Source organism: Prunus persica, chromosome G5 (assembly GCF_000346465.2).
Source record: "Prunus persica cultivar Lovell chromosome G5, Prunus_persica_NCBIv2, whole genome shotgun sequence".
Classification (NCBI taxonomy): domain Eukaryota; kingdom Viridiplantae; phylum Streptophyta; class Magnoliopsida; order Rosales; family Rosaceae; genus Prunus; species Prunus persica.
Window position 1 is genome coordinate 2644505 of NC_034013.1, and position 15374 is coordinate 2659878.

Genomic DNA, 15374 nt, shown 5'->3' on the forward strand with positions numbered 1-15374 from the left:
GACCCTGACGCACTAGTAGTGTCTGTCGATGTGGTGTCGGTGGTGCTGACGGGGTGGTGAAGGTGCCTGGCGCTAACAGGTTGCGCCACTGATGACGCTGATGATGCCGGCGCATGGGACACCCCGGGACCAACTGGCAAGTGGTTCATCTATGCTAGAGCAATGGCAGCTGATGACGGCTGAACCGGTGGAGGCAAACTATGTGCAGTCGACACCGTCTTATGACTTCTAATTAGGTTTGACATATGCACAATTTCATTAATAAACATACAAATTTATCTAATTTATCAAGCTATAATCTAAGTATATTTTATTAAGAATCTAAACTAATTAATTAAAGCATATCTTGCCCTAGGGTTTGCGATTTCGGAGTATCCAGGACTCTGATCCATGATCCATCGATTCCTATACGATCCTAGAAGTATAAGGTACAACATACGTGAGTTCGAGCTCGATCCAACGGTCCAAACATATCAAACCCAAAAATCGCACAATAGGCAAAATTCGTTCTAGACTCAAATGATAACCAAATTGAAAACAGAGCACACCTACGCGCTCGTGATATCTAGGGGATCGCACTCGGATACAATGCCCCTCTGCTACATTACCCCATGCCCCGACACACGCACAGGCAGGGCGTGGGTGTCCAAAGCGATAACGATCGCCACAAAATTGTCCAAATTAAGAGCCAAGCTTCCTACCCTAGGTTCAGAACATCAATTGGAGGCACTTTTGTTCTTGGACCTCCCCGAAAAATGGCCAGAAGTGGCCGAAATTTCAATTCAAAAACCGGCCAAACTTAGGGTTAAAATTCGAGATACCAAAACTAAAAATAAATCAAATCCTACCTAACCATCAGCTAGAGCATGAAAAATAGTTGAGAAACTATACCTCAGGTGTCGGGTTTGGTGGCCGGAGTAGATAGAAAGAGGCCGGCAAAAATCTGTCAAAACTGGCCCAATTCCGACGGCAGACGTGATGGTGATGGCGGGGAAAGGGCTGGGCTTTGAAGGTGGTAACAGCCGGGTCCTTTTGCTGTGTAGTGCTCAAGTGGTGGTGGACGACAGGATTTTTCTGTGGAAGGAGAGAGAGGACGTGTGGGTTCGAATGAGAGAGAGAAAGTAAAGGGTCTGACCATCGATTTTTTTTTTTTCAAAAAATTTAATCGAACTTGTGCGACGAAGAAAATAAACCGTCGCGCAATCTGACCTTGCGCGACGAAATAAAAAAGGGTCGTCGCCAAAGTAAGTTTTCCGCCAAAATTTTTGCTAACTTGCACGACGAAGAAAGTAAACTGTCGTGCAAGGTAATAATTCCTCCAAAATTTCGTCACCTTACGCGATGTAAGAACAACATAGTGTCGCACAATACCTAAACCCTAAACCCTAAATACTAAAATTTTCGCCAACTTGCGCAACGACGATAATAAACCATTGCACAAGGTTATAATTCCGCCAAAATTTCGTCACCTTGCGCGACAACAAAAGTGAATCGTCACGCAAGGAAGTAATTACGCCAAAATTTTCACAACCTTTTGCGACGTAAGAACACCCTAGTGTCGCACAATCCCTAAACCCTAAACCCTCGAAAATTATAACAGTGCGCAACATAGGATGCCCAGGTATCTTACAAAGTTATGCTGCGCAACGCATGAAGATTTGGGGTTGCTCAAAGCTATTTTGCACGACGAAAATGTGCGTCTCGCAACAATTCGTGTGACGTATGAGATACTGGCGTAGCGCAAAGTTTTTTTATTTTATTTATTTATTTATTGAGCTTATTTTCCCTTCCCCTTTTCTCCACTTACACTACCTTTTGCTTATTTTCTAAGAAAGTACCCAAAAAAAATGAACGTATGAGAAGATCTCAATTTAATGTGAATTTGAAGCTCATAGTCTCAAATTAAATTTCATTTTCCGATTCATATCCACAAGTTCATAAATTTCTTTTGCATTCAATATCTATTTTCCGAATGGTTATGACAAAGAAGCGAGGGAAAAGCGGGAGAAGAATATGGATCCGCCCCCTACACAAGTATAATATATAATATATAATATACATATATACATACATATATATAAACCTTCAACTTGTTTTAGAGATAGCAACATTTGAACTTGTTATCAAAATTAATAAACCAGGAATGACTAAAATCTTCAGATTGGTGAAGGAAAATAGTATACCAGGCTTCAATATAATCAGAATAATTATATTGTAATTTTGATTTCAAAATTTTTAACTCATAAGGACGGCTACTGAAGGATTCCTGACTCAAAATTTTGTGTATATATAAGGAATAATAAAGGATGGTCTTAGGATGATCTCGATCCTTTATTGGCTTAATGTCAACTGACTGGGTTTCAAGTAGTATATCTCTATAATACTTGAGAGACTTATAAGGACTTTGTGGCATGTAATGGAATCCAGGAGGGAAGTAGTGTTTGGCAATTTCGATGGGATCGGCATGGACATCATACAGAGGCTCAATGACGAATAAATGGGAATTACTCTTGGGAAAATAAGGGGAAGACTTTTTGTAAGTAACGGAAGGACCTGCAGGAATATCAACTGAGAAAGGATCATAACTGGAAACTAGAGTGGATTGGTAACTAGGACGAATTTGACCAACTGTTGAACCAAGGGAAGAAAATCTATTAGCAACTGTGATTGGTATGGCAACTGAAATAGGGGGGCAACTGGGATAGGGCACTATCTGTTTGGGCAATTCTGGTTTTGGCTGACTCATGGAAGAAGGGAGGATACGGAGCGACTGGGATGACTTGGGCGACTGGGATGGCTTAGACTGGCTGGCGGATTCTTTCTGTTTGTCTTTTTTGGGGGCCATTGTGCATCCTGCAAGAATTCTCGAGTGAGAAAATCAGGGACTGAATTTTCACTTCCTTTCAAATATTCAATATCAAAATCAAATATACTTAAAATACTTTGCCATCGTGCAAAAATCTGTCTAGATGCAATGTTTTGAACATCTTTTTCTAAAACATGTTTTGCAGACTTACAATCAACTCGGATTAAAAACTTTTGATTAAGCAAATCATCTTGAAATTTGCTAATACATAATACAATAGCTAATATTTTTTTTTAATAGAACTATAATTATACTGCGACTGTGTCCAAGTTCCAGAATGGAAACGAACAATTTGTTCTGGAGATTGTGGACCAATTCTTTGTTTGAGGATGCCACCATAACCAATGTCAGAGGCATCAGTTTCGACTATCTTGAAAGAATCAACTGAAGGAATACCAAGACAAGGAAGTGTCTTGACATGAGCTTTGATTTGTTTGACAACTTCAGTATGGATGGATGACCAAGAAGGAGGATTATTCTGTAATCTATCAAATAAGGGCTTACATTGTTTTCTTAGATTCTGGTAAAAGTCAGAAATATAGTTCAAAGATCTTAGGAACCTCTGGAGTTGACTTTTATCAAGAATTTGATCAGGAAATTTATCAGCAAATTGGATGACGCGATCAATTGGGGATATTTGTGATTGACATATATTGAAACCAAGAAATCGGATATTGGTTTGGAACAACTTGATCTTTTTGGCAGAAACAACTAGGCCATTTTGTTTGGCAGAAATAAGCTTATTTGAAGGACATCCCTTGTAGGCCCCACTCCGGATTGTATTTCACTAATCCAAACCTTCTATTTTGTAGATACTCATTCAAAGATCATCTCTACAAAAACTCACTTGAATCTGATATCATTTGACCACTCAATTAAGTTATTGAAATTTTAGCATTTTCTTGAAGCACCGTGTTCATTGATTTTGTAAGACACAATTGGATGTCGAAATGGTTTCCGATTTGTCTAATTTTTTGTAAGGATGATCTATGAATGAAGACCTAAAAAATAGATTGTTTGGATCATTGAGAAAAAAATTGTAGGGTACCCTAAAAGGCGTCCCTCAAATAAAATTATTTGAGGGATCCCTCAATAGAAGGGGACTGTGTATGTATATATGTATATTATATATTATATATTATAATATATGTGTATACATATATATAATATTATAATATATATTGGAGCGACAATAATTACATTCGTCGCGCGAAATTTCAAGCGACTTTAAATTGGTTGGTCGCGCAAAATTTCAACTGTACACGATGAGTTCTGTTTTACATCGCTCAAATTTAACCTTGCGCGACGCCAGGAAACTGTCATTGAGCGACGACAAACGACATTCGTCGCACACCAAAATTATCACAACCACAACCCTAAACCCTGAAGCAAAAAGTAGCACAAGGGCAAACCTCTCGCAATTCTTTACTTTAAAGAATTATTATAAAAATTACACATGTTACCTTAATCAACTAAAGTTTCAGATTAATTACGAAAAAATTTCAAAGATTTTAGTGCAATTAAAAGTTAATTATTTATATTTGAAATATAAATTATTATTTTATTGTCCAATGTGAGACTTAATTTACACATTATAGTTTGTATAATAGTTTAGTTCTTGATTAAATCATTAAATAAGAAGGGCCAAAAGTGAAGAGGGGTAAAAAAAATTTCTTAAGGGCCCGATTCTTTTTCCTTTTTTTTTTCAATTTTTTCAATTTTTTAAAATCATTTTTATTCTTTCAATTTCAAGATTTTCAACTCTAAAAAGAGAAAACCATAATTTTTAAATTCATAAAGACCATTGAAAATCAAATAGTCAAATTCAAATCTGTTTTCAAATTTAGGTATATATGTAAATTTCAATCTATATATTATATGACTTATTTTAATTTGTGACTGCCAATTTTGTGTGCAACTACTTTTTAATTTCTGATTGCCATCTTTACACTAACATAATTAAATTACAAAAAAATTCATTTACTATGTTTTACATGGGTAGTCACTAATAAATTGCATTATTCATCATCTAAAATATAATATCGCGGAAGATCACCGAGGTCAATTGTAATTGACTGAATCGGTATTTAGATTGAAGACACTCCTTGAAGCTGAAACGGTTCTTGTATAACATTTGTATCTCGAAGTGTTTCCGCATCATTTTTCATGGGAGATTCTACAGGTTGGTCAGCGACGTTGTCGACATTGTTGTCAGTTGGGTCTAGTTCTGGTATAGCATACACGTTCCTTTTATTCATCTGCTGAACAACTTTTCAACCGCTCCCGGCTTTAGGGTCATCTAGATACACAATTTGTTTTGCCATGTTTGCCAAAATGTAAGGGTCGTCATCATACCAAGTTCTGTTAATGTTCACTGATAGTAAACCATGGTCGATTTTAACACTTCCCTACCTATTTCGGTTTGTATCAAACCATCGACACTTAAACATGATCACTTGGTATCGGTCTTTGTAAAGCAATTGCACGACAGTTGTGAGTTTTCCATAGAAATCAATGTTCGTACTTTCGCCTCCACCTGGGACATGAACACCACTGGTTTACGTACACAACTTGTCATCTCGTGCAGTCCCCAAAAACTTGACGCCGTTAACATGGCAACCTGAGAACAATTTAGCGTGAATCGGGCCGAACGCCAAGTTATATAGCTCTTCACTGTATGTGGGAGAACTCGATGATTTCAACTTATTCACCTAATATTATACAAAAACATTCACATGTTAGTTTGAGAACATTAAATAATACAATATATATATGTCAAATACAAAACACTTATAACTTACATATTCCAAAAATCATTGTGGAAACAATTCACAGTATTTCTTGGCATACAAATGTGATGGATGTTCTCGCTTCATCATCTCTTCATGCTCATCTAATTATGTCATTATCTCATCACAATTTTTCAGTACGAACCAATGCGCTACCTCTATGTCATTTCTGGAAAACGACTCTCCTTGAACAGAATCTCCAAAGGGTTGTGCGCTTTGGGCAAAAACAGAAAGTTTCTCATTTCTCACACCTCCGTCATTATTGCGTTGAGGATGATTGAAAGCTGTATCCACATCTTTTAAATACATTCCACAGAAAGTAAGCAACTCATATTGAACCCAAGCCTCTATAATTGATCCTTCGGGGGTTCACCCTGTTGCGTACAGCTTTTTAAAGCTCTCCGAGAAGCCTGCCAAAATAAAAAGAAACAATACAAATTAGCAAGCGTGGGATAAGGATTCATAAAGAAATGATGCGGATTATATACATTTCTATTGGATATATCCAGCGATAGTTGACAGAACCAGCAAGCAATGCCTCTTTTGGCAAGTGAACCATCACGTGGATCATACTTGTGAAGAAAGCTGGAGGGAATATCTTCTCAAAATTATATAGGACTTGGACAATGTCATGGCGCAAATGATTAATGTCTGTCTTTTGCAATGTTTTTGCCGTTAGTTGGGAAAAAAATCTGGACAACAACATGATTAGTTTTGCTACATCTTCTGGCAAAAGGTGTCGAATACCTACAGGAAGTAGGCGTTGCATAAACACATGGCAGTCATGGCTCTTTAGTCTAGTAAATTTACCCCTATCAACATTCACGCAGCGCGCGATATTAGAAGCATACTCATCGAGAAACTTTACAGACGATACAAAATTTAGAAAATCTTTTTTGTCATTCGGTTTAATGGAAAAAAATGCAAGATCCCTTCTAGCTTTATCACTGTCCCTGTTCATCCATAAACCTCTTCGTATGCCCATTCTTTCCAAATCAGGACGAGCTTTGATCGTGTCCCTTGTCTTGCCCTCTACATCTAGAATCGTGCCCATCAATGTGTCAAAGACATTTTTCTCAACATGCATAACGTCGAGATTGTGCCTCAATTTTAGTTTCGACCAATATGAGAGCTCAAAAATAATAGGCTTGTGCTTCTAGTTCAAATGTGTAGAAGGTCTGGTCCGACTAACTATTTTCTTGAACGGACCAAAATTCAAACGGTTAAGCTGTTACAAGATCTCATCACCGGACCATTCTCTAGGTCTGAGGTGACGCTCTGTGTTCCTGTCGAACTCTTTATCATTTTCCAGCCACTCGTGGTCCCATGGCAACCATGTTTGATGACTAAGATAACAAACTTTTCCAACGTGCTAACCAAAAGTTACATCTTCCTTGCATACAGGGCATGCCATATAACCCTTTGTGCTCCACCCAGAAACCATTGCATATGCGGAAAAATCATTCACAGTCCACATAACTGCTGCCCGCAAAGTGAACATCTTCCCAGTATATTTATCGTACGTGCGCACACTGTTTGTCCATAAATCCTTAAGATCATCAACCAACAGCCTTAAGTAAACATCGATTAACCTGCTAGGATCCTCAGTTATCAAAACAGTCATCATCATGTACTCTTTTTTCATGCATTTCCAAGGTGGCAAATTATATGAGAATAGAAAATCAGCCAAGTGTTGTGGTGTTAGTTTAGAACCCCGTACAAATTGAATCCGTTAGTGGCAAGTCCCAATCTAATATTTCGGAGATCAGCAACAAAACCGGTGAACGTTCGATCGAACTCTTTCCATGCGTCCCCATCTACAAGATGCCGCATCACATCTTCGTCTACCCGTTTTTCCTTATGTCATCTCATGTCTGTGGCAGTATGCGTCGACATATACAATTGATGCAGCCTAGGTTTCAGGGGCTGATAACGCATAGCTTTTTTTGGGATCTTAATCATTCTATTTTTAGATGTCATTATTAACCTCGACTTATTGCATATAGGGTATGTATCCAATGTTTCATACTCTTTGTAGAATAACATGCAATTATTTTTGCAAACGTGAATTTTTTCATAACCAAATCTAAGACCATTCAACACCTTTTGCGCTTGTCTATGGTCTTTCAACAAACAATTATCTGTAGGAAGCATTCTCTTAAAAACTCCCAAAAAGTAATCGAAATACAGGTTCGATATACGATACTTTATTTTTCCGTGCATTAGCTCCACAATCGTCGTGAGAACGGAAAAGCTCTCACACCCCGGGTATAACTCTTGGTTGACATTTTTTAACAGTTGTTCATATTATTCGAACTCTGCATTGTCCATTGGGGTAGGCACGTTATCTTCCCTTTCCTGATTGATGTTGGTCGATGCAAATAGAAAGGCATCATTTATAATATCCTTAACTTGTTCATTAGGATCCACAATAGATTCAACATTGTCCACTCTTGTGGCATTTGAAGAAGCAGCATTGTCTAATTGTTCCCCGTGAAGGTTCCAAATGCTATATGTCTCAATCATTCCATTCCTTACTAAATGAAATCCAACATTTTCAATTCTCTCCCACAACATGTTTTTACACCTCCTACAAGGACAACGGATTCTAGTTGCACCCGGGTTGTGTGTACGTGCAAACTCAATAAAATCCTCGATTCCATCCAAGTATTCGTCTGCCCATCTATTCGGGTTCTGTATCCACCTTCTGCTCATAATTCCTGGAACCACAATCACAACACAACAATCACAACAACTTCATACAAAGTCATAATGTCACCTTATGCCTCTGGTAAGGGCCCTATCCCATTCGGGAATGCATAGTCATGTCACGTAATTTACGGCTACATGAGATTAGATTTCGACGTGGATGAATTTCGGCAGCATCTCGATACAGTTCTTGAGGTGTACCGTAGGTATAAAACACCTACGTACCACCCGAAGAACGTATAGAGATGACACCAAAATCTCCATAATCGAAACCTAATCATGTAGCCGTACATTACGTGACATGATTATGCATTCCCAAACTGTCCAAATAATGGGACAATTCAAGAATTAATTGGACCGCAGTCATGCTTTACGCATCCATGCACGAAATCCAACTAATCTCGAACGGGAAACTAAGTTTTACTAAAAATAAAAAACAAAGTACGAAGTTAATTTCAATTAACTTCGTACATCATAAACATTGTGCTACGTCACACACAATTTAACAACATAATATAAATATAATTTCACAAAAAAAAATATAAACACAACAAACTAAGTTTAATATAATGTAATTAATTTTATATTTTTAAAATATAAAACAAATCAAATACATTCTCAATCGTTCTCCACCAATCGCTAATTACAAATATCCCTAAAGAGAACGAAATTAATAGCGTTAGTATGAATTTACATTAATACTTTTAAACTAACGACAAAAAATACTTACTCAAAGAACGTACTGAATTCCCAGCAGAAGCAGAAGCAAAAGCAAAAGCAGAGGCAAAGGCAGAGCATTTTTTTTTTTAAGTCTGCCTCTGCAATGGCAGAATCCAGATAATATGAAGAAGGGTTTTGCGCGATGAATCCCTTTTCGTCGTGCAAATTATCGTCGCGCAAAACCGCATTTTCGTCGCACAAGTGGTCCATTTCGTTGCCCAAAATACATTTTTCGTCGCGCAAGTACGTGTCAACATCCCACTTTGCACAACGAAAAATAGTTTTCGTCGATCATCGCACAAAAGACAATTTTTGTCGTGCATGAACATGCCGACATCTAACTTTACGCGACGACATATATTTCCATCGTGCAAGTATTTGGCGCCAAATAAAAATATCCAACTTTTTTCTTACGTGACGATAAAGTTTGTCATCACACAAGTATTTAGCCCCAAATAAAGAGTGCTACTATTTTCACCCACCTACTCTATTTCTCCACCCACTTTATCTTCAAAATTTTAAAGACAAATTTACCTTTTGTAAAATGACCATTTACCCTTTCTCTTTGAAACAGAATATTTTTAAATGGCCAACGCCATTTCCATTTCACCCAACGCCAACGGTATTTTCCTCGAATTTGAAAAATACGGGTACAAAATGGACGAAATGAAATTGAATTCTTTTCCAGCAAAGCTTTTCTTTAACTTCTTCTTCGTTATATGGGGGGTTCTATTTACCCCAGCAAACATGTCATGCCATCTAACAAGCCCACAACAAATCTACAGAAATGGTTGAAGAAATTAGTTAAATGGTACCTTTCTTAGGAAGAAGGTTGCTGGCAATAGCTCTTTGATTGTGGGTTAGACAGAGTATATATCTTTAGTGTCTTTCTTAGATATCAGACCACAAACTGATTGCAATTCCAAATTGTGCTTCCAATTGGTTGCCTTTCTATGCACTCTTCTTTCACTCCAATTTCGATCTAATTCCAATTATCACTTCTGTGTAATCTTACAGAGAGATGGCTGTTTTCCATAGGAACAAGGGGCAGCTTTGGGGAGGTAGGGTTGGGGTGGATTATTTTTTAAGTTTTTTTAATTTATAAATAAATATATATATATTTGCCAGAATATTATTAATTATGAATGGGTATTTTAGGAATTATGGTGGGTGGAAAGATAAGATTGTGTTTTTTCAAATTTATATGATGGGACAGAGGGGTGGAAATAGCAGCACTCCAAATAAATTAACCCGCAGTTTTCTGTCTAACTTTACGCCACGATAACAATTACCGTCGCGCTAGGGTTTCTTTCGCTACGATATGTATCATCGCGCAAGTGTTTGGCATGAAAAAAAATAAACCCGCGTTTTTCTTCCTCACTTTGCACGACGACCACGTTTTTGGTCGAGCTAAGTTTTCTTTTGCGACAAAATTTTTGGTCGCGCAAGTTTTGGATAGTTTGCGCGATGAATAATTTTTTTCGTCGCTCAAGTGTTTCTTGCGTGATGAATTTGTCGTCGTCGCGCAAATAGTACATTGTAGTAGTGTCTCACGGGCCAACTCCTTGCTTTTTTTGATAAACATAGTTATGGCCCAACTACATATTTCTTTCATATGTGCTACATCTAGTTATTTCAAATTTAGTCAATCAATGTTGTTTTTATAGAAAATTTAGTCTTGTTATCAAATCCAAATCATTTCTTTCAAATCCCTTCATCCAAATGGACCTTTAGCAAAAAAAACATAAACAAAAACAAAAAACAAGAACCCTGATTTGCTGGTTGTGTTCTCCTTTGGCAATTGCATGGTTCCAATCGATATTGCATTTGTTTTGATGGCCAATGCTAGTATATTCAATTGATTACGAGTTCTTCTGCTACCCTTATAAACTATACAGCTTTTATCGTTAAAGAACAATAATCTTTTTACTCAGAGAAATTGAATTACAACACAAAACCACACCAACTACCCTAACCCAAAAGACCAAATAAAATTAATTAGAACACATTATATTTCTCTAACTATACGAGTGATGTAAATTAAGTGTCTGGGGAGATTCTGAATAATAGTAATCTAATTTATAATCGGATGATATTGTGATCAATAATAACACATGCATCTTTTAACCACAGAAAAAAGAAAGTTGAAAGAACTCATAAACAATGAGAACTCAACAAAAGACAGCTTTTTTTTTTTTTTTCCTTTTTGGCAACAAATATAGCACTTAGCAGCCTCTTCTTTTGAATAGAATGTGAACATAAGCAAAGTGTTGAGTGTTTGTCATCAAAGTGTAGTATCTAGTAAACGAAAGCATCTCGGTTCGAAATCACCTGCATTTGAACCAACATAATCAAAGCTCCCTTTAGTATTTAAGTCAAAATTTATAGAGCCCCTCTCAACCTTAAGCTTTGCATCTTTATGTTCTTCTGTATTTCCCTCTTCATAAATCTCAAAAGTTGAACCATTGCTCTTTCCTCTTCTGTCCTCCTCATTTATATTCTCCATAAAATTTGATAGAGCCAAATTGAAGTCAGTTAATTGGGCTCTTGTAGCTTCTATAGTAGTGGGCCCCTTCATGTCTAGGGAGAGGCCCTTTTGGGCCTTCTCCAATATGGCTTGCAAGTACTTGCCTTGGGCTTCTATTCTCATCTGCAACTTCTTCTGAACCTATTGGAAAAGTTGTAAAAGATTTTTATTATAAGAAAATGCTAGCATATTATTTGGCCATTGGGATTTCTGATAGCAAAACAACATACCTCAAGCTGCTCTTGCAATCTGTTTTGTACTTCAATCTGACACTTGAGTGCCTCAGAAAATGGAAGTGTTCTGTTTTCAGCATTTTCGTTCATTAGTATCCAAGCGGGTTCGAAAGGAAAATGAGCATAACAATCTTAAACCAAAAGCATTTCAATAAGGATAATAAGCATTTTAATAGGTTTAACGGAGATATAATCGAAAAAGGAAAATCCTGATGTAGAAATTATTTTTTTTTTTCAAGAATATAGAAAACCAATTCCGTTTTCATGAAGAAAGACCAGCGTTCTTTTTCACGAGTCCAGAAGAGGATGAGATTGCAACAAGAAGAAAAACTTTCTGCTAAAAGCACATTCTCTACTATAAGAAAAGTTTTGCATACTTGTAATGACTAATTATTTTAATTTGTTTCTCCCTTTGATTCATTTAACATAAGAAATATAGTGCATTGAACGAAGCTACATTTCACATATAGAGACTTCATTTCTATACACCACAAAGTAAAAAGGACGTATATAAAACAAAATGATCCAAAAGACAGCAATGGCAACAACAATATCCAAAGCACCAGAAGTTTTTCTTATCTAAGCTAATGACTGAAACCTCAGAAGGAAGGCTAGCTAATGCTAACACATGAACCAAACTGTAAACTATGTATTAGCTAAGTAATCAAATTGCAGTTGACGATAAGTGATGGTTTCACATACCCTTGTTCGGCATTACCACCTCTCGACGATTTGGCGCTCGAACCTGTTGAATGATGATTACTGAAATGTACATATGAATCCCCTATAATTTTTTAAAAAGGAAAAAAGCATCAGTCAAACTGCAAAAGATATTGAAAGAACATATTACCAAAATTACACACAAATATTTCTAGGTTTATAATAAACTCACGATTATTCTCTCTGTTGTGTTCTTCTCCAGAGTTTTGTTTCCGAGCATGCTGTCCAAGCCTGTACTTCTGCAAATTGACTAGCTTAGTAATGGATGCATTTGTCCATCAAAAAATAAAATACAAGAAAGAGGCAAAAGATACCTGCAAATGGCTTTTCAAGTGGTACAATGTTAATCCCTTCAAGCCCATTAGCCTCAAGACAGACTTGGGAGTTGCTTCTGAAAACAGAAACCCTCTTCAAAATTAAATTAGCTGGATCAGATAATTAAGCTTTGCAAATTACATGCACTAATACCATTGAAAATTCTGCCAAAATGACAAATTGATCACCCAATATTTATTCATATTTCAGGTTTAAATTAAAATCCCACAAAATATTACAGCATCAAGAATTAAAAGAAACATAAACAAGTAGTTGATAGAAAAACAAAAAAATTTAAAAGAATTTAAGAAGACATACTGTCAGGGCCACCAAGTTTAGTGACAGCATCTACAAATCTGTCATGAAGATCAGGCGTCCACCTTAGCCTTGGTTTGGGGTCTCTTGTCATCATCACCCCATTCTCGTATCCACAATTCCCTTCCCCATCACAGCCACCTCCATAATTCCTTTCCATTAACAAACAAATGCAAGCCTCCCCAAATCCCACTTCCCAAATTCAAGCAGCAATCTTCCTTTTCTCTCTCTACCAAATAATTCTCAAAAACCAAAAACCCCCCCAGAAGCGAACAAGAAGAAAGGTGAGAGTGATGGAAGTGAATTGGGTTGTAAGAAAGACAGAATCAGAAGCAGGGACAGAGAGAGAAAAAAGAGGAGGGAATAAGTTACTTTAGAGAACAGAACAGAACAGAACACAGAGAACGCGTTGTTTTTAAGTGGCATTTATTTATTTATATATTTATTTATTTGAATAATGCGCATATAATTTCAGCTATGCAATAGAAGAATTGTATTATTTGTTTTTGTAGAGAAAAGCTCGGCGACGAATCTGAAGAGGAAGCAGCAATGCATTAGCCGGGGGCTGGCTGGCGGGCTATATATATTAATAAACAAAATCAGAAATATTTTTAAACAAAAGCATTCATAATTTAGGCTTAAAGGATGTCCGTAACAATAATCAATGTAAATACAAATAACTGAAGCAGAGTAACCACTAATCCACCAACAACAGGAAGCGCATAAAGTATACCTTTTTTTGGGTGATGCATAAGGTATACATTCACTAATAGTCATACATAGCCTAAGAAACGTTCGGGAAAATCAATCATATACCTAAGCGCATCAAACCAACTACAATTTTTTAACTTTCATAATAAAAGCACGTAACAAACTCAAAAGAAGTTGATGCACTTATTACAACTTTAAAAAAAACTACAGCACAAAACAAGTAAATAAGAGCCGATCTTCCACCACGTCATTATGATGCAGAACAGATGACGGAAGCAATCGAAGAGGAATTGAAGAGACGTACGGGCAAAGTTAAACCCAGAAAGCTGCATGTATATGAGCTCCGAGCTCGAATTTGAGCTCATAATTCGCCATTTCAAAAAGAACGTTATCACAAGTAAAACACATTTATTTTGCTATGATGTACAAGCTTTTTCAAGCTTCTAAAATCATTTAGCAGCCCAAAAATGCATTTTAATGTTTTATTAGTTTTTTAAAAACTTGTTATTTTATTATTTTAACTCTTTTTGGATTCTTAGGATTTCTAGAATATATAAACCAACTTTAGTCAGTAGTTAGGGTTATATTATATTATTTTCAAATTATCAATAAACACTGCGTGATGATTTATTAGGGTTTTCTCTTAAACGTAATAGCTAGGCCTAGGCCTACCAGAAAATTTTAAGTTGCGCATAGGTCGTTTGATAATTTTTTTTTTAAAAAGGCGTGGAGGCCAGCGTGGAATATTCGACGGCAAGCCATAAGCTCATCTCGTCTTGTCTCACAGTGTCAATGATGATAGACGTAAAGGTTCACATGTGCAGAGAAAGACACGTCGCGAAAGCTCCGCATGCGACGGGAGTGCAGAATATTCCCACTGCCCAAGGGGAAGGACCGTGTGGCCCAGGGGGGCCATTTGTCCCGTGAAAAGCTGTCATGTCCATCCAACCCCCTCTTTCCACCTTCTGCTGCCTCTCCTATTTTAGTCCTCTGCATTCTCCTAATTTCATTAATAATTAATAATTAATATTATTAATTGTTGGTTTGCTTGTTAGATTTGGTTGACATTTATTTGAGTTTTTTTTTTAAAACGGATCATATGGTTCTATCGTTTTTGAGAGGTCACTGCCGGTGCAAGTTTTAAAACTCCAAAGACGCCTACAAACAAACAGACAGAGACAATAAACTATGAGGGTCAGCTTTGGAGTGTTCATATTTAATGACTTATTCCAACAAAGGGAATAATGGTGAATGATGCTTCAAGAGTTTAATCGGTTATTTCGGTTAGGGGTTTTTTTATTTATAACTTTTAAATAAAAAAAATGTGAAGTTTATCAATAAATTGCACTAGATATAGTCATGTCATCTTTGCAAACGGAAATATCAACGATCCAAAAATGCAAAACTTTTGATAAGAACTTACTTGAATATAAATTGTGAAAAAAATATGAAAGTTTTGAATGAAACTC

At 36.6% G+C, this 15374-nt stretch overlaps 1 protein-coding gene across 1 annotated transcript; it reads right to left on the reverse strand.

The window, feature by feature from the left end:
* LOC18777444 (myb family transcription factor PHL11) lies at positions 11074-13724 on the reverse strand. The gene is made up of 6 exons (XM_020563374.1): positions 13198-13724; positions 12879-12955; positions 12737-12803; positions 12547-12628; positions 11842-11911; positions 11074-11752 (listed from the first exon to the last, which is right to left on the reverse strand). The coding sequence occupies exons 1-6, from the start codon at positions 13352-13354 to the stop codon at positions 11369-11371; spliced, it is 837 nt and encodes a 278-aa protein (XP_020418963.1). The 5' UTR covers positions 13355-13724; the 3' UTR covers positions 11074-11368.